This window comes from Sus scrofa, chromosome X, assembly GCF_000003025.6.
Source record: "Sus scrofa isolate TJ Tabasco breed Duroc chromosome X, Sscrofa11.1, whole genome shotgun sequence".
In the NCBI taxonomy this organism is placed as follows: Eukaryota; Metazoa; Chordata; class Mammalia; order Artiodactyla; family Suidae; genus Sus; species Sus scrofa.
The window spans coordinates 41660414-41679357 of NC_010461.5; the positions used below are offsets into that span (position 1 = coordinate 41660414).

An 18944-nucleotide genomic window follows, 5' to 3' on the forward strand; every position below is an offset into this window, starting at 1 on the left:
GCAGCTGTTTTTTAAATGCTTTTGAGGTGACACATATATTTGTCATCAGTTACTTATAGTTTCAGATTTAGTGACTGTGAATCAAAATTGATCATTCTCTCTGCTTCATTATACATGAACCAGACAGTGTTCCCCTTTGTGTCATATAGGAAGTAAATGTTTTGGCTTTTCCCCTAAAAAATGTCACAGAAATGTTCAGACTAGCTGTGCTTTAAGAAACTGCCCACTGAGAGATGTTAATGAACAGTAAAAAGCCAGAGCTGTCCATGAAGGGCATTTTCATTTTGTAGCTCTGGCAGGTTAAGCATTGATATTCTAATTGAATACATAGTGAGGCCTCCTTTGTTTCTGCAAGCATCTGAGAGGCCAAGATGTGCATGCACTGTTGGACTTGGCATAGCTTCTGGGCTGTATGTTAGTCTGTGAATCCCCTCTTTGACCATAAATGAACAGATATCTAGTAAGTACAAAGCCTTTTTGTTTCAGGAACTTTTGGGGAAACTACCAGTGCATATAAAACAGGCACACAATTAAGAACTTGTAAAACTTCTCAACTTCTTTCCCTAGATCAGTGTCAATATCCAGATTCCTCATTCATAATCTTTAATTTAGCAACAAACAGCCATGTTTCATTTTGTGAGATTTCTGCATTACCTCATGACTTATATATAGGATGTTGGTTAACATTCTTGGGGGCTCTTGCTTGGCAACATTATCTTTGGGAGTCAAACCATGTATGTTTTAGTTGAGCCATGAACTCACATCTCCTTTACCTCATCAACAATTACTTTTTAGACTAGAGAGGAGAACTCAGCTATATATTTCTTTCTGCTTTTAGAAGTAAAGCTAAAACTGTGATGATGATGGTAAAATAACTACAGCTAGGATTTATTTAGCAGTTACTGCGAGCCCAGTACCATGCTAACCCCCTTACATAGTTTCATCTATTTAATCCCTACAGCTACCCTTATGAGGTCAGTGTTATCCTTATTTTGCAGATAAGTAAACTGAGACGTGGATAATTTAGACAACTTTCCCCCAAACTACTTTTGAAACCAGTGGATCAATCCAGGCAGTCTGTCCCAGACCCATATTCCTTTCTTTAAAGATTTTTAATTTCATTTTAAACCATATAAAGCATTTGTCTGGTTCAAATAAACTAAGAACAAAATACATTCAGAGAGATCCAGTTTTTGTCTCTCTCTCCCTGTTTTGTCCCCTTTCCTCAGAGTTAACTTTTTTCCTAAGTTCTTAGTTTATCCTTTTATTATTTCTTTATGAAAATATATACAAATATGCATGTATGTATATGCTACTGTATGTGTTTAAAACACATCTCTACCCAGGATACACCATAACCATTTTGTTTGCGTATGTTTATTTTAAAAACCTTAAAAATGCCTTTTCTTATCAGAAGCAGATTCATGAGACCAGTCTGGTAAATATATTGCATATCACTTTGCAGATACCGTCCTGAGTACTGAACTTACATTCCTATCTTCTCTTCAGTATTTTATGTTCTGCCTCATACTTGAAATGTTTGACTTCTACAGCAAGATAAGGCAGACTCTTGCACTCTGCCTTGAGTAAAAATGCTTCTCTAGAAACCTTGAATCTGATGCTGTTTAATCTGGCTTGTAAAGTTGAAATCAGGCTTCCCATATAAATCTGCTATTTTTCTCTAAAGACAGGAGGGAAAATTATAATATTCATTGGATTTAGCTTTCATTTGTTTAGGAAAAATCTGTATGAGTTGATTGCTATTTCTGTAGGCCGAGGTTTGCCAGACTTCACAGAGTGCCTGTTCCCTGGAGGTTTGATATTTCTGAAGCCATGGACAAGGGCCAGATTTCATTGGCCTCTGCTTTTTATCTCTTTGTCTAGAGTCTTCAAGTTACTCTTCTATTTGGTAAATTTGTGTATTAGTTTCCTAGGGCTGCTGTAACAACTTAACCACAAACTGGGTGGCTTAAAACAACAGGAATTTACTTTCTCACAGTTCTAGAGGCCAGAAGTCCAAAATCAGCCACACTGCACTCCCTCCAGAGACTTTAGGGGCGATTCCATTCTTTTCCTCTTCCAGGTTCTGATAGCTATCAGAATGTACTAACTTGTGGATTAATGAGTCACTCCAGTCTCTGCCTCCATAGTCACACTCCCTATCTCAAATCTCCCTCGGCCTTTCTCTTATAAAGATACTTATTACTGGATTTAAGGCCCACCTGGATATTCCAAGATGCTAGCTTCATCTCAGAATCCTTAAATTATTTATATCTGCTAAGATCCCTTTTCCAAATAAAGGAACATTCATGGGTTCTAGAAATTAGGATGTGGACATATGTTCTGAAGGGCCACCGTTCAACCTACTACAATATGTTTCCAGTTTACTTAGGAAACTATACAGAACAGATTTTCATAAGCAGTTACGTCAGGTATGAGGACATGGAATGTTATGTGATTATTACTAAGCCCAAAGCATGATTTTGCAACCAGTTTATTTATTTTGAGATGTGTATCATATGGAAAATAATGAAGTATTTTAAGAGGTTGAAAAATAACTTGGCTCTGGAGTTCCTATCGTGGCGCAGTGGTTAACGAATCTGACTAGGAACCATGAGGTTTCGGTTCCATCCCTGGCCTTGCTCAGTGGGTTAAGGATCCGGCATTGCCGTGAGCTGTGGTGTAGGTCAAAGACGCGGCTCGGATCCCACGTTGCTGTGGCTCTGGCGTAGGCCAGTGGCTACAGCTCCCATTAGACCCCTAGCCTGGGAACCTCTATATGCCAAGGGAGCAGCCCTAGAAAAGGCAAAAAAAAAAAAAAAAAAGAAAAAAAAAAAGAAAAAGAAAAGAAAAATACTTGGCTCTTTCCAGAGTATTCTTCCCATATCTAAAGTAAGATTTCCCACAGTACTGTTTTTCCCAAAGACAGTAGTTTAGCACAATTGTAAATTGTCATTGCCTTTTAAACACTGTCTCATTAAAGTCACTCTGGCAGTTTATAGAGTATTTGGCAAAATAGTGATTCGGTTTCTCCCTCTAGAACACTAGCCCTATGCAAAACCTGTTAATGGATATGTCTGTGAGCCTCTCTTACCCCCTTATACAAAGCATTATGTAATAAACCACCAGTTTTTATTTCCTGTAGACTTGCTCCTTACACAGTACCCAATTAACCTTAATTGGCTGGGATTCCTGGTAAAAAGGTCATTTTTGTTGCCACCTCGCTGGTCTCCAGCATATTTAAGGTTGGTTTCCTTCTCTGCATTACTCAGGTCATATTATTAATCTAAATCTTCCCTAAATGAAACCAACAGGCATTTGCAGGGTTGTCCCTGCAAAAGTAGTAGTTGGAATGTCCTTTCTATTTAAATGGCATCATTTAATTATGTGGTAGTATAGCCCTGTACTCTGAAATGTTGTCAGTTTAAATAGAACTACACCAGCTGAGAATTAATTGCTTTATTGTATCATGCTCTGTGCTTCTACTTTCATGTTATACATAACTTAGACAGTGTTTCTCCTCCAAGAACCTTGATTAGCATTAAAGGCTAAAATGTTTGCTTGATAGCATCTTGTCCTTTGATAATCCAGAGATGTAGAAACATTTATCTTAAACCTGCAAGTGATTGTTTGATTTTTTTCAGAATTAGCAATTAGTAGGTGAGGTATATACCAGTGTGAAAGTTTATTCCATCATTGTTTAGATGTTTATTGGGCCTTCATCACTGAAGTCAATGCCAGGTTAGCTGAAGAACTCATAGCAAACTTTTTCCCTGTTGTTGAAAGGGGAGACATGCAAAGCCTAGCTTGTCACAACAATTTATATGTTCTTAGGCTGGTGAGTACATTTCTGTACTCCATAGTCACCCGAGGGCCCTTTCAACCAGAGCATAGTAGTACATCAGCCTTTAGATGGATCCTCGTTCCCATATTGTCAGTACTTAGTTGTGCTTAGTGTGCAGAAAATGGACTTGTAGGGAATCTCTTTGTAAGTCCAAGGTTTAGCTGTACCCATATCATCATTCCCTACCTCTGGCCTTTGAACTTTCCACACAGCTAGGGATCCTTTGCCAGGGGTAGGGTTAAGGATCCCACTGGGCGCCTCTTGGCTGCCACAGTAGACATATCATTCCGGTCCTCCTCTTCACCCCTGCTGTGCACACTGCTGTGCAAAGTGGAAGTGTCGATACTTTGCCAGCTCTTGTACAAATAAATTGGAAAACTTGGATAAGATAGATAACTTACTATGCAAATAAAGATTACCAAAATTGATCCCATCATAGGTAGAAAGCTTAAAGAGATCAACTTCCAAAAAGGTAGAGAAAATTATTAAGGAACTACCCCCCCAAAAAAGTACTAAGTCCCAATAATTCTCAGATTATTCTAGAGCATTGTAACAGAAGGAAAATGTCCTAATTCCTTTTATGAAACGTGCATAATGCTGATACCTAAATCTAAAAGACAAAGACAATAGAAAAAAAAAGAAAACTGCAGACAAATATCGCTCATGAATATGATATAAAAATTTTAAATGGAGTTCCCATTGTGGCTCAATGGGTTAAGAACCCAACATAGTGTCTGTGAGGACATGGGTTCGATCCCTGGCCTTGCTCAGTGGGTTAAGGATCCGGCATTGCCACAAGCTGCAGTGTAGATGGCAGATTTGGCTCAGTTCGGGTATTGCTGTGGCTGTGGCATAAGCCGGCAGCTGCAGCTCCAATTGGACCCCTAGCCCAGGAAATTCCATATGCCACAGGAAAAAAAAAGAAAAAATATATATTAAATAAAATATTACAAAACAGAATGTAGTACTTTAGTAAGAAAATGTCATGATCAAATAGACATTCCAGAAGTGCAAGTTTGTTTCAGTATTAAGAAGTCCAGTATTGTCATATAGCATATTAATATATCTAAGGAGAAAATTATGTAATTATTTCCATATGTACTAAAGAAGCCTTTAATAAAATTCAGTACTCAGGCATTATAAAACATTCAAGAAAATGGGAACTGTAAAGCACTTTTTTTTTTTTTTTTTTTTTTTTTTTTGCTGTGCCTATGGCATGTGACATTACCACAGTAATAACTGTTGGAAGCAAGAGATCATCTGCCTCTGGATGCTAAAATTACTCCTCAACAGGTTGAGGCAATACAGGATTTTTTAAAATCTCAGAGTATCTCAAAGATATTTATTAATTACAAAGGGAAATATAGTAACCTAACGGTGGAGAAAACAGCAAGACACACTACCATAACCACCTGATCAAGTTTAACATCACCACTAACATGACATCAGCATTTACATTCCTGATATAATGGAATAACAGGGGCACAGCATCATTTCTGTGGCATTCTTGCTCAAAAAATGAATAACCTCAATCTAATCATGAGAAAACATCAAACAAACCCAGATTCTAGGGTCATTCAATAAGATATATGACTGGTACTCTTCAGGAGTGTTAAGGTCTTAAAAACATGGAAAGACTATAAACTGTCACAAATTGAAGAATGCTAAGGAGACGTGAAAACTGATGCAGTGTGGGATTCTGGACTGAATTCTGGAACAGGAGGACATTGGGGTGAAAATTAGTAAAATTTGAATAATTTTTGTAACAACGTTAATTTCCTGGTTTAGGTAATTGTACTCTGGTTATGTGAAATGGTTTAACATTAGAGTAAACTACATGAAGGGTATATGGGAACTCTACTATTTTTGTAACTTCTCTGTAAGACTAAAATTATTTCTAAGTAAATAATTTTAAAATAAAGTGATATCTAAATAAAGTTATAAGCTATCAGAGGATACTTGTTGCTAAATTTGAGAGAGTTAAGGATTGTTTGTTTTATGCAGACTTTTTTTTCCTTCTTAGGGCTGCACCTGCAGCTTATGGAAGTTCCCAGGCTAGGGGTCGAATTGGAGCTTCAGCTGTCGGCCTACACCACAGCCACAGCAATGTGGGATCCAAGCCACACCTGCAACCTACACCACAGTTCATGGCAGCACCAGATCCTTAACCCAGAGTGAGGCCAGGGATCGAACCCACATCCTCATGGATACTAGTTGGGTTCGTAACCCCCCTGAGCCACAAAGGGAATTCCTTATGCAGACTTTTTAAGAGGCACTGATAGTATTGTTTGTTTATTTGTTGGCCACGCCCATGGCATGTGGAAGTTCCCAGGCCAGGAATCAAACACGCAGTCCTACAGTGACAATGCCAGATCCTTAACCCTCTGTGTCACAAGGGAATTCCAAGAGTAACCTATACGGTTGATTTAAATTCAAGGAGTCCCAGAAAATAATTCAGGAAGAACCTTTTTATTCTTTATTAAATCCAGAACAAGCTGGCTTCCTTGTCCATACTTCAAACCTTTTCCAAATAGAAGTTCATCTGGCCATTTAGGAAGTTAGAAATGTGTCTCTTGTTGATATGTAGAGTGGATGAGGGTGGACTTTTTAAAAGGAGAACATTAAATGGTGTTAGTTCCATAGTGATGGTCCTCTCAAGGTGTATACACTGTTTTCCCAGGTATTCCGGAAGGACCTTATCAGTGCCATGAAACTTCCAGACTCTCACCATATTAATCCTGACAGCTATTACCTCTTTGCGGATACGTGGAAGGAAGAATGGGAAAAGGGAGTCCAGGTACCAGCCAGTCCGGACACTGTTCCACAGCCTTCCCTCAGGTATTTGCATGCATGTACCTTTGATTTAAGGGATGATTGCTCTTGTGGTTATCTGTGTGCACTTGAGGGGAGACGTTGAGTGACTAATTATACATTTCTAATGCAAAATCATATACCATGTTCAGCAATTCACTCAGACCAATGGCAGATTATACCAGCCTAGGATAGGTCAATAGTTAAAAATCAGACTTAATTTACTTAGGGATATAGTATGTACCTGTTCACAGGATAAAACTGTTTGAACTCCAATCTGAAATTATAATAAGGTTTTAGAGACGAGGATTTCCAAGTCTGACTCAACAATCAATAGCATTTATAGCCTTTGAAGAACATTAATAAGCCCATAATAATTCTGTTAATATATAATGCCATGAGAAGTTACTTCATTTTAATAGGGGTCTCATAGTGATAGCATCTGTAAATAGAGGGCCAAAATATACAGAATTTATAAAATGCATAAACCCAAATGAAAGGGGATAACTGGAATAATTAGGTTGAACATAAACACACAGCCTTCATTTGCAAAGACTTGAGAAGAAAATTTAAGTAAGCAAGGACTTTTGGTTTTGTTGAAAGAGAAGAGAGAACTTTTCTACCAAAGGAAGTAGTAAATTTAGCTCCTCAGGAGTAATGACTGATTTTTTCTTACTGGTCTTTGTGTTCCCAGTGCTTTGCACAAAGGCTGGTGTGAAATAAAATGCTTGGTATAAGTTTGAGTGAGTGAATGAATGAGGGAAGGAAGGAAAGGGGAGGAATAGCATCAGATAAAGGGACTAGTGGGACCTACAACTATGAACAATTGAACATCTCTCTATTTCTAGTATGTATTAGGTTCATAAAGGTCAGAGGCCATATTCTTGAATTCTCGGCCCCTAGCCGAGGTTCTTAGATCTCAGTCATGTTTCAGAAATGCTTGTCAAATCATTTCTAAAAACCCAAGCCCTGGCTGTCCCACTCACAGAGAGACTGTCTATGCTCTTTTAAGAAAAGTCTGACAATCTTGCCCAAAACATGCACCAACCCTCACTTTTTCATCATCATTGCCACCATCTTCCTAGAAATCACAAATCATGAATGAACACAAAAGTCAGGCATTTTCGTGTCCTTACCATCAGTATTTTTATATACTGTTGCAGTAACAGGGGGGAGCCTAGACTTAGACCTTAAACCAGCAGTAATGATGCATCCTTCCCTCTCCCATCTAGGGTAGTATCAGAGGAGACTTTCACCACTCTCTAGAGGTAATGAGGACACCTCCCCCACCACCATGGCCACATAGGGAGCAGTGGTAAGGTGATCTTACCAACCCCAACAGGGGAGGTGTCAGTGGAGTCCTAATGGGAAGTGAGAACTCTCAGCCTCACCCAGTTAATAGCAAAGAGTCCCCACCTCTGGATGTCAACAGAAGCCAAATAGTGAACAGGGATTTCTACAATCACCTGGCAGTAATGAGGTGATATCTCCCCCAACCTGATCTCCAGCCAGAGCAGTGTCAGAGGAAGCCAATCAAAACAGATTTAAAGAAGATCCAGAGTCTCATAGCATGATCCCAAAATGTCCAGGTTCTAGTAAAAACAAAATTACCAGAAAGATCTCAGCTTGATCAGTCAGTAGATGCCAGTACCATGGTGACAGAGATTAGAATTGTCTAACAAAGATTTAAAAGCAGCCATCATACAAATGCTTCATTGAGCAATTATGAACACAAAGCAAATGAAATCCCCTCTTTCATAACTGATATTGGCAATTTTTATCTCATTTTTTCTTGCTATAGGTTGAATTTTTTTTACTGACCATTTTACAAAGCCGTCTTTTTGTTTCATTGTCTTTTTTAAAATTTATTTCTGTTCTTTATTATTTCAATTCTTTTACTTGCTTTAGATTTATTTTTTTTTATTTTCCCACTGTACAGCAAGGGGATCAAGTGCTTTAGATTTATTTTGCTCTTCTTTTTCTAGTTTCTCAAATTAGGAACTTAGCTTGTTGATTTGAGACTTCCTCTTCCAGAATAAGCGTCATTCACTTTAGTGTATTTTTCCCTTGAGACTTCTTTTATTTAAAAGTGTGGTTTTTAGGAATTCCCACTGTGACACAGTGGGTTAAGGATCCAGTGTTGTCTCTGCAGAGTCATGGGTTCAATCCCTGGCCTAGCACAGTGGGCTAAGGATCCAGCATTGCCGAAACTGTGGTGTACGTTGTAGCTGTGGCTCAGATTCAGCCCCTGGTCTGGGAACATCCATGCACCTCATTGTTGTTGCACCAGAACAAAAATGTGATTTTTAGCTTATTTGAGTATTTTTTTAATCTTTGTTACTGATTTCTAGTTTTAATTCCATTATATTAGAGAACACACTCTATATAATTTCAGTTTGTTTAAATTTGTTGAGGTCTATTTTATGGCCTAGGACATAGGCCTATCATGGTATATGTTCTGTGGGTGCTTGAAAACAATGCTTCTGTTGTTCCTGTTGGGTGGAATATTTTATTAATGTCAGTACAATCCCATTGATTGATGATGTTGAGTTCTATATTCTTGATAATTTTCTGCCCATTCTGTCACTTACTGAGAAAGGTTGAAGTCTCTAGCTATAATGGGGAATCGTTTTTTTCTCTTTTCAGTTCTATCAGTTTTTGTTTCAGATATTTTGCAGCACTGTTGTTTGGTGCACATACATTTACAATTGCTATGTTTTCTTGGTGGATTGATCCTTTCATCATTATGTAATATTCTTCTCCATCTTTGGTAATTTTCTTTGCTATGAAGGCTACTTAATCTGATATTAATATTGTCAGTCTTGCTTTCTTTTGAATAATGTTTGCATTGTATATCTTTCTCCATTATTTTACTTTCAACTTATATGTTTATATTTTAGTATGTTTTTGGCAGACAGCATATATTTGGATCATGTTTTTTAATCTGCTCTGCCAACCTCTGACTTTTAATGGGTTTAGACCATTTATATTTAATGTAATTATTGATATACTAGGGCTTAAGTGTGCTAATTTTTTTTGGCTGCACCTGCAACATGTGAAAGTTCTGGGGCCAGGGATAGAACCTGTGACATGGGAGTGACCTGAGCCACAGCAGTAACAACACTGTGTCCTCAACCTGCTGAGCCACCAGGGAACTCCTGCTATTTTATTACATATATGTGTCTGTGTGCTCTCTCTGTTTCCTCTCTTTTCTTTTTTTGCCCTCCTGAGGGTTACCTGAGCAAATTACTACAACTCAACCAGTGTGAAATAATCATTTGAAGAGCCCCATAACTATTAATGAAATTGAATTTGTAATTTAAAACCCTCTCTAGGGAGTTCCCTTTGTGGCTTAGCACTTAACGAAGGATCCATGAGGATGCGGGTTCAATCCCTGGCCTTGCTCAGTGGGTTAGGGATTCAGCGTTGCCTTGAGCTGTGGTGTAGGTTGTAGGCGGGGCTTGGATCCCATGTTGCTGTGGCTGTGGTGTAGGCAACAGCTGTGGCTCTGATTCGACCCCTAACCTGGGAACCTCCTTATGGCGAGGGTACAGCCCTCAAAAGACAAAAAAAGACCAAGCTTGTATTCTTTGCTAGGTTTTCTCTGCTTTAAGTAGTTGATTCTTTTAGATAACTAAAAAACTAAATAAATAAATAACCCTCTCTGAAAATACCTCCACACCAAAATAGTCTCACTGGAAAATTCTGCCAGACATTTAAAGAAATAAAAAGTGATAACACTGGAAAAGAAATTTGAATCAAACTAAATGTAGTTATAAAATAAGTAGTTGATCATGGGAATGTGAATACGCTGTTGTAGTTTAAGAGGCTCTAGATATGCAGCTAGAAGAACTTAATGAAGGCAAACTTATGGGCATAAAGAAAGTGATTGTGATGAAAAGAATGAAGATGTCCCAGAGAAAATGATGGCAGAAAAGAAACCGCACATTAAGGAACCCTCAGAAAATTTTACAACAGTGAAAGCACAAAGGACAAAATGATGGAAAATGATCCAAACTTAGAAAGGAGTATGACAGTTTGCCAAGACATAGAAAAATTGCTTGCTCTGCGTCATAAGTTACGCAATTAAAAGGAGTCAAATATTATACTCTTGATAAGTTTTAGAAAGAGATAAGAGTTTAAATTCTCAGTGTTTCAAATTACAGCGTGTTAAATACATATGTGATTTTACTATTTTTTATTTCCCCACATACTTATGGCCAGCAGTAAGAGAGTAAAATATTTTGATAAAATTTAAAGATCACTCAACAATCATAATTTAACCATTGATGATTAAGATTGCTCTTCATAGTTTCATTTTGCGCAGTCATTTTTACAATACAATACCACTGTGCAAAGTGAGGACTATTTGATGTAAATGACTACAGATCAGTCGTGTTTTGGAAGTGGCCAGTGAAGCAGAAGGGCACAAGGAAACGTTTAGAGCTGATGGATATATTTATTATCTTGGTTGTAGTTCTGGTTGCACAAATGTATATATATGTGTCAGAACTTACTAATTTGCACATGTTTAATATATTCAGCTTAATATATGTCCTTTATACCTCAATAATATTAATGTGTCATCCATACATATATTATAAATATATATATAAATAATCATCACAAATAGAGGAGTATATAGATGGGTAAGAAAATGTGAAAGTGGGTACATGAAGGCACAACAGTCTGTGATTAAAAGAGAGAAGGAAGACAAGATGTGACTATAAGATACCTGAGAACAGAACCCTTACTGTCAAATAGGTTTTCAGTATACATTTATTATTGTAAGGAGAATAGAACAAAGGAAGTAAAGAGGAAAATGAATAGGTGTTAGGAAAGAAAATTAGCAGACAACCAGAAGATATAGTTGACCCTTGAACAACATGAGTTTGAACTGTGTGGGTCCACTTCTATGCACTTTTTTCCCAATAGTAAATACTGTGGTACTGCACAGACTATAGTTAATTGAATCCACAGATCAAGAACCATGTATATAGAGGGCCAACAGTAAATAAATTATGTGCAAATTTTTTACTACAGGAAGGTTCAGTGCTCCTTATCCCATCTTAAGAGTTAACTGTACATTCCTATCAGCATTGTATGAGGGTTCCTTTTTTTTTTTTTTTTTTTTTTGGCTACCATGCAGCAGTTCCCAGGCCAGGGGTTGAACACGTGTGTCACAGCTATAACCAAAGCCACAGTGGTGACTATGCCAGATCCTTAAGCCCCTGAGCCACACTAAAACTCCCTATATTCCTTTTTTATTGGTTAATTTTATGACTTTTTATGTTAGGGTTTCTTTTTGTATGTCTGGTTTTTTTCATGGATTACATATTTCCTAGAAGTTAAGGAGGTGCCAGGTAACAGTTTGGTTATTTACACTTTTGAGAGAATATTTAGACAGTTTGAAATCTCAAAAGCCACAAATAAAAGTATTCTCTTCTGATGTAACTGTCAAATCTAACAAATGTATGTTTCATAACAAAGCCTCGCAATTATTGCTTTTAGATTTAAAACTACTGTCTTCAACAATTGTGTATTACTTCCATATGAAAATAAATGTTCGTTAATATTATTTAATTGTAAAAATTTTTCCTGCCTTACAAATTTAAAAATTGTAAATCAATGTGTAATAAGAACTTGATGACATTCCTTAATTTTGTGCTAAATACTTTTAATAAAGAATGTGATAGCAGTTCACAACAGCATATGAAAAGTATCAGAATGTAAAAACAAAAATCTTTTAATGTATTATTTTGGATTGACTCCTCCAACGTTAGTTTTGGTAAAATTAAAACCTCATTGGTTAGTGATTTTCTACTGATGGATGTCTCAGTTCTCTAGAGAAAGTATCCTAAAATATACATCTGTTCAAGAAATTTAGAATGACTATTGTAGCAATAATTACTTAAGTTGAAACATACATGAAAATATTGGGAAATAATTTTTTACCACTATGTATGTATTGGTCAGGATAGGCCAACTGCTATAACAAACATCTCCAGAAGTCTCAGCATCTTAACACAATGAAGGTTTTATTTCTTGCACATAATCTCCCTCTAGTGTGGGTTTGGGATGTGAGTCACCTCTGCCCCACATAGTCATTCAGGGACTTAGGTTCTTTTTATGAGTGGCTCCTCTATCTTCTAGGTCTTTTCTCACTGCCTTTTTCACCCCCAAACTTCTAAATCCAGTCTGCAGAAAGAGAAAAGGCAGTATGGAAGGTTATGCATGTAGATTGGGGGAGAGGGGTTGCTAGGCTTTGAAGTTGATTATCCACACATATGCCATTAGCCAGAACTCAGTCACATGGCCCATGTAACTGCAAAGGAGTGGGCAATGCAGTCTTGCTATGTACCTAGATGAAAAAAGAAACAGGATTTGGTGAACACATTAGCATTTCTCTGCTACTCTTTGGTAGCAGCATTACAAACTCAAAGCTATATGAGCACAGGAACCTTACTGATTTTATTCACCACTGTTAACCCTGTAGTTGATGCTATGATTCGCACTGCCCAGATTCCCATTCAGTCTTGAGACCTGTCCACATCTCTCAGCAGGATAGTCTCCAGGTTCCAAGAGGGAGTATCCCAAGAACTAAGAAGTGGAAGATGTTAGACTCGAGGCCTGGGCTCAGAAAATGGCACAGTATTACTTCCACCACATTTTATTAGAGCAGTCACAGAGAGCTCCTGGCTGAAGGGGAGGGAAATAGACCCTACCTCTCCACGGAAGGACTATCAAAGCATTTGTGACTTCCTTCAATCCATCACAATAATAGTATTTGTAATGTTTGTGTTTGAGTTACTTATTGCTTAAAGACAGATTACTCAATCAGTCAGAGAAATTTAAATGCTAATAAAACTAAACACTTGTTTTTTATTTATTACCTAATCTACAAGATTGTCAAAATGCTTCAGAATGTTATTTCCTAATGGACTTACAGAAGTAATTTTGGAGGTATATAAATTAATTGACCTGATTCTTGGGTGCTAGAATTAGTCTATTCGTGCTGTGTAACTGAAGGCGCAGTGGGGAGTAGGGAGACATAACAGAGTAGGTGGAACAAATCCTTTCAGAATTTTTGTTCTGGCTTTCAGGCTGTTTTCTCCTCTATTCCATCGTCCCTTCCGAGGTTCTCGTCTCTTAGTTTGAGGTAGTGTAATGTGTGGATGCGATGATTGAGGGAAGGGGGGGTACGGAGAATTATGAAATGGAGCCAGCTTGCATTATAAGTTCCTGCTGCTTAGATAAGTCTGTTCGTTACCACAGGAAATTTTTTTGAAAGTAAGTTCAACACATGAAGATGATGTTAACCCTGTTACTTTTTTTTTTAGGTAAACCATGGATAAATTTGATGCTAGTAGATACTAAACAGGCTTTAGATAGTCTCTGTTTTGTTTTGTTTTCATTAATACAGTTAAATTAGTTTCTATTGCAATAAGGTTCCAGTAGGAGGAAAGCAGTGCTTTATGTTTGGTTGAAAGGAAGCGTGTGGGAGTTCCCGTTGTGGCGCAGTGGAAACAAATCCGACTAGGAACCATGAGGTTGTGGGTTCAATCGCTGGCCTTGCTCAGTGGGTTAAGGATCTGGCATTGCCATGAGCTGTGGTGTAGGCCGGCAGCTGTAGCTCCGATCCACCCCAGGCTGGGAACCTCCATATGCTGTGGGTGGGACCCTAAAAAAAGAAAGAAAGGAAGCTTGTATTATAAGTTATATCACACACAGTGGTTAATGATGTATTAACCATGTATATATGTGCGTGATTTTCACATTATAGGTAAATGATTAACTTACTGTAAAAGCAAAAATAATCAGCATACAGTAGCAGTTGCTATGTACCAGCACTCCAGAAGCCCTCCTTCCACTCTTGCTCACTGACTTCCTTCACCATAGGTGACAGTTATGCCAGTTTTTAAGCCTTCATACTGAGACTGGATTGTTTTGTTCATCATTATGGTTGTGAGATTTACCCATGCTGTTGCATATAGTATTTCATTAAGTTTCACTTCCATGTCATAATTCCATTGTGTGAATATACAACATTTTATTTATCCGTTCTACTCTTGATAGGTATTTGGGTTGCTTTTAGGTTTCAGCTATTATCAAAATTGCTAATATGGACATTTTTATTCATCTTTTAGTGTACATATGTGTTTTTGTTAAGTATATTCCTTGGAGTGGATTTGCTAAGTAATAGGGTATGCATATGTTCGGCCATGATATCTGCTACCAAATAGTTTGCCAAAATGATTGTACCAATTAACAGTTGCATCAGCAGTGGTTTGTTTGCTCCATTTCCTTATAAGCACTTGGTATTGTCATTTTTTTGGTCAGTCTTTTCAAGTTTAGCAGATTATGGCAGATTATGATTTCATTTTGTGTTTCTGTCGTGACTAATAAGGTTGAGAATCTTTTAAGTTTTCTTGCTATCTGGGTATCCTTATTTGTGAAGTGTATATTCGGATTTTTTGCCCAGTTTTTAATTGGCCTATCTGTAGTTTTCTAACTGATTTGTAAGAGTATATTATATATTGTTGATAAACACGTTTTTTCAGTCTCTTCTTTTAATGGCTTTTGGGTCTTATATAAAGTATCTTTGTCTATCCCAAGGTCACAAAGATGTTTATTTTCATTTTTTTCCAGAAGCTTAATAAATGTATTGGTTTAATTCACAGACATTTACAGTCTATCTTGTTCCACACAGAATTTGAGGCAATTAAGATGAATAGTTAAGCAAAATATTGTCCCTTTTAGAAAAACATGAATCTTGAAAAAAATTAGATATTCTTAATTACCCTGTAGGTTATGCACCAAAAAGTTCAGCATAATTAATCTCATAGTCTCTGGAGAATTCATATGCATGTCTTGTCCTTTTCAGTTGGGCTCATTTTGGTTGGAAGCAGACCATCGAAGCAGTTCCCAAATTTTTAGCTTAAATTAATATTTTAGAGTTCTACTTTTTTCCTCAAATACTTTGTTGCCTTTGGCTTTAAAGACTCCATATGGTAGGAAAATTAAAATGTGCAAATGTGTGTGGTTATTAACTTTATTCACCATTATTTGTAGATTTTGGAAGAATGCTTAGGAGGAAATATTCATGCTCTGTTTACAAGGTGGACTATTCCTAGATATATATTTATATATATTTCTCTGAATTCATTTATGTTTATGAATCCTTCTTCATCCATAGTAACTCTAGAATTTAAAAAAAAAAAACTGGCTCCAGAAGCCTTTCAGATTAACAATTTTCATTATTTTATGGTGACACATATATCTCTTTCTTTTGTAAATGGCCTACCCTGTTCTTTAATTGCCAGGGATTAATAATACAGATTTTTCTCTCTTGGTTATATTTTCTGATGCTTCGTGTAGTATCCAAAACATCGATTGTAGAATGAGTCTTTGGTATGAGAAACATCTGTTTCTTCCCTTGCTTGGTTTCCTTGCCTTAACTGTCAGGAGGGCTAAGGGGAAATATGAGGTTGCTCTGGCCTGTTGGGTAATTTGATGGAAGAATGGGAATCTTTCATCCATCATGTTATCCTGGCTCAGACTTATAGTCACTATTCTTTATGCTGGGGGAATGCCTTAAGTTTGTATAAATCCGTGGCCTCTTGGCTTTAACTCATCTACATGAATAGTGAAAATAATAAGAAATATAACAGTAACAATGGCATTATTTATTTGGCCTCATCCGTGGCATGTGGAAATTCCCAGGCCAGGGATGAAACCTGCACCATAGCAGCAACCCAAGCTGCTGCAGTGCTAATACCAGATCCTTAACCCACTGCACCAAAAGAGAACTCCCAACAATGGCATTATGGATCATCTCTTTTTTACTATACATTATGATAAGCACTTTATGTATAATTTTTCATGTAATTGTCATAATAACCTTTTAAGTTTGATGTTATTATATCATAATTTATGATTATTATCCTTTTTAGCTAAGAAAACTGAACTTTATAGAAATTAAGTAATTGCCCAAGATTATCATGCGAATGAGTATCAGAAAAACAGGTTTGGGAGTTCCCATCGTGGCGCAGCAGAAACAAATCTGACTAGGAACCATGCGGTAGCTGGTTCAATCCCTGGCCTCATTCAGTGAGGTAAGGATCTGGCGTTGCCATGAGCTGTGGTGTAGGTTGCAGATGGAGCTCAGATCCTGCATTGCTGTGGCTGTGGTGTAGGCCTGCAGCTGTAGCTCTCATTCGACCCCTAGCCTGGGAACTTCCATATGCCACAGGTACAGCCATAAAAAGCATTTAAAAAAAAAAAAAAAACAGATTTAGGGAGTTCCCGTCGTGGAGCAGTGGTTAACGAATCCGACTAGGAACCATGAGGTTGCGTGTTCAATCCCTGCCCTTGCTCAGTGGGTTAAGGATCCAGCGTTGCCGTGAGCTGTGGTGTAAGTCGCAGACGCGGCTCGGATCCCGCGTTGCTGTGGCTGTGGCTGTGGCGTAGGCTGGCAGCTACAGCTCCGATTAGACCCCTAGCCTGGGAACCTCCCATATGCCGCGGGAGCGGCCCAAGAAATGGCAAAAAGACAAAAACAAAAAACAAAAAACAGGTTTATGTGAGTCTATAGACTGTAATCATTACCACCATCCAGTATTGCAGAAAATCATGAATTTAGCTGAAATTTATTTTTGGTATGGAATCTGGTTGTGTCTTTGTATAGGTATCACCCTTTCTGCTATTTTCCCTTCTAGGTAAACATAGTGACCATTGCACTAAGAACACACAATGTACCAACATTTTGATAGGATGAATGGTGGTAGGGACCTAGAAGCCATAAGGGTAGTGAAGCATTTTCTTAGCAGTCACAGTGTTCACAGCAATTGACAAAACGGGATTTGTAGAACCATTTGCTTTCTAGAAAGGAATCTGCCATGCCTCCCAGTTGGCAGAGCAGGGGATTTCCCTAGGGTGGAAAGGGAACGCGTTCAGCTCCACTGTATGGCTTGAGTGCTCTTGGGCCCATCCAGTCAGTGCCTGGAATCTGTCATGTGTTGATTATTATCAGTGTCTTTCTTTTGCTTTTCTAGGATTGTGGCTGACAAGGTAAAGGAGGTCCTATTTATCCGACCCCGAAAGTACATCCACTGCTCCAGCCCAGAGACTGCAGAGCCTGGCTATATCAACATCACGGAGCTGGCGGCATCTGTGTGCCGCTATGACCTAGACGACATGGACATCTTTTGGCTCCAGGAACTCAATGAAGACCTCGCAGAAATGGGTAAGTTGTTTCCTCACAAGTAACTTGTTCCTTGACTCAATACCTAAATTTTTTTTTAAGTTGTCAGGACCATATATAACTTGCTTTCATTTTGTGGCTTCCTTTCTTTTCGGGCCTTTTCGATTATTTTTCTCTTTAATCTTAATCTTAATGAGGCATTTCCTGAAATGCATAAATATATTAAAGTAGAGCAGTAACATTTAAATCTGACCTTTTCTTTCCTTGTTCATGGTGAATATCACAGGTAAGGGACAGCATGTAGGTTTTACGAGGCTGTTTCCCAGTTCTGAATGTGAGATTGGTCATGCTGATTGGACTTCTGGTTGAGAAGCATTCCGAGACCAGTTCCTTGCTCAGCCCTGAAAAGTACCATGATCAGTGAGCAGAGCCAAGGGCAGTGGCACCTCTGGCATCTCCACCTGATGGAGAAAAGTTCCAACTTCAGCATTAGACAGCACCGCTGCAACTGACAGGTTGATATGACAAGGATGCCTTAATGAAGGACTTGTAATTTTGCTGCCTGAAAGAATGCTCCCTAAAAGAAGAATGGCAGGCCTAGGGCAAAACATTTCCAAAGCGGTTCTTAGCTACCTCCAATGAGTTGTGATGCAGTTCTCAAAAAATAAAATAGGAGTTCTCATTGTGTCTCAGCAGGTTAAGAACCTGACTAGTATCCATGAGGATTTGGGTTTGATCCCTGGCCTCGATCAGTGGGTTAAGTATCCAGTGTTGCCATGAGCTGTGGTGTAGGTCACAGACGCGGCTCGGATCTGGCGATACTGTGGCTGTGGCATAGGCCGGCAGCTGCAGCTCTGATTCAACCCCTAGTCTGTGAACTTCCATATGCCTCAGATGTGGTCCTAAAAAGGAATTAATTTAATTAATTAATTAATTAAATGAAGCAAAAACAAGCAAACAAAACTCGGATATAAACATAATAATAATTTTAAATAAATGTATACCATACAGTACTATACCAGCCATGCTCAGAAATCCTAGGCTGAAAGGAAACTCACCTTATACTTACATACAGCTCTTTTTGAC

General features: G+C 38.0%; 1 protein-coding gene across 18 annotated transcripts in view; it reads left to right on the forward strand.

Annotated features, from left to right (window-relative positions):
* Positions 1–18944, forward strand: part of JADE3 (jade family PHD finger 3) — a 135141-nt gene that overhangs the window by 80849 nt on the left and 35348 nt on the right. For all 18 annotated transcript variants that reach the window (XM_013986089.2, XM_005673582.3, XM_013986086.2 and 15 more), the window contains 2 exons: positions 6525–6682; positions 17710–17900. In XM_013986089.2, coding sequence (XP_013841543.1) covers positions 6525–6682; positions 17710–17900 — 349 coding nt within the window. The remainder of the gene's footprint in view (positions 1–6524; positions 6683–17709; positions 17901–18944) is intronic.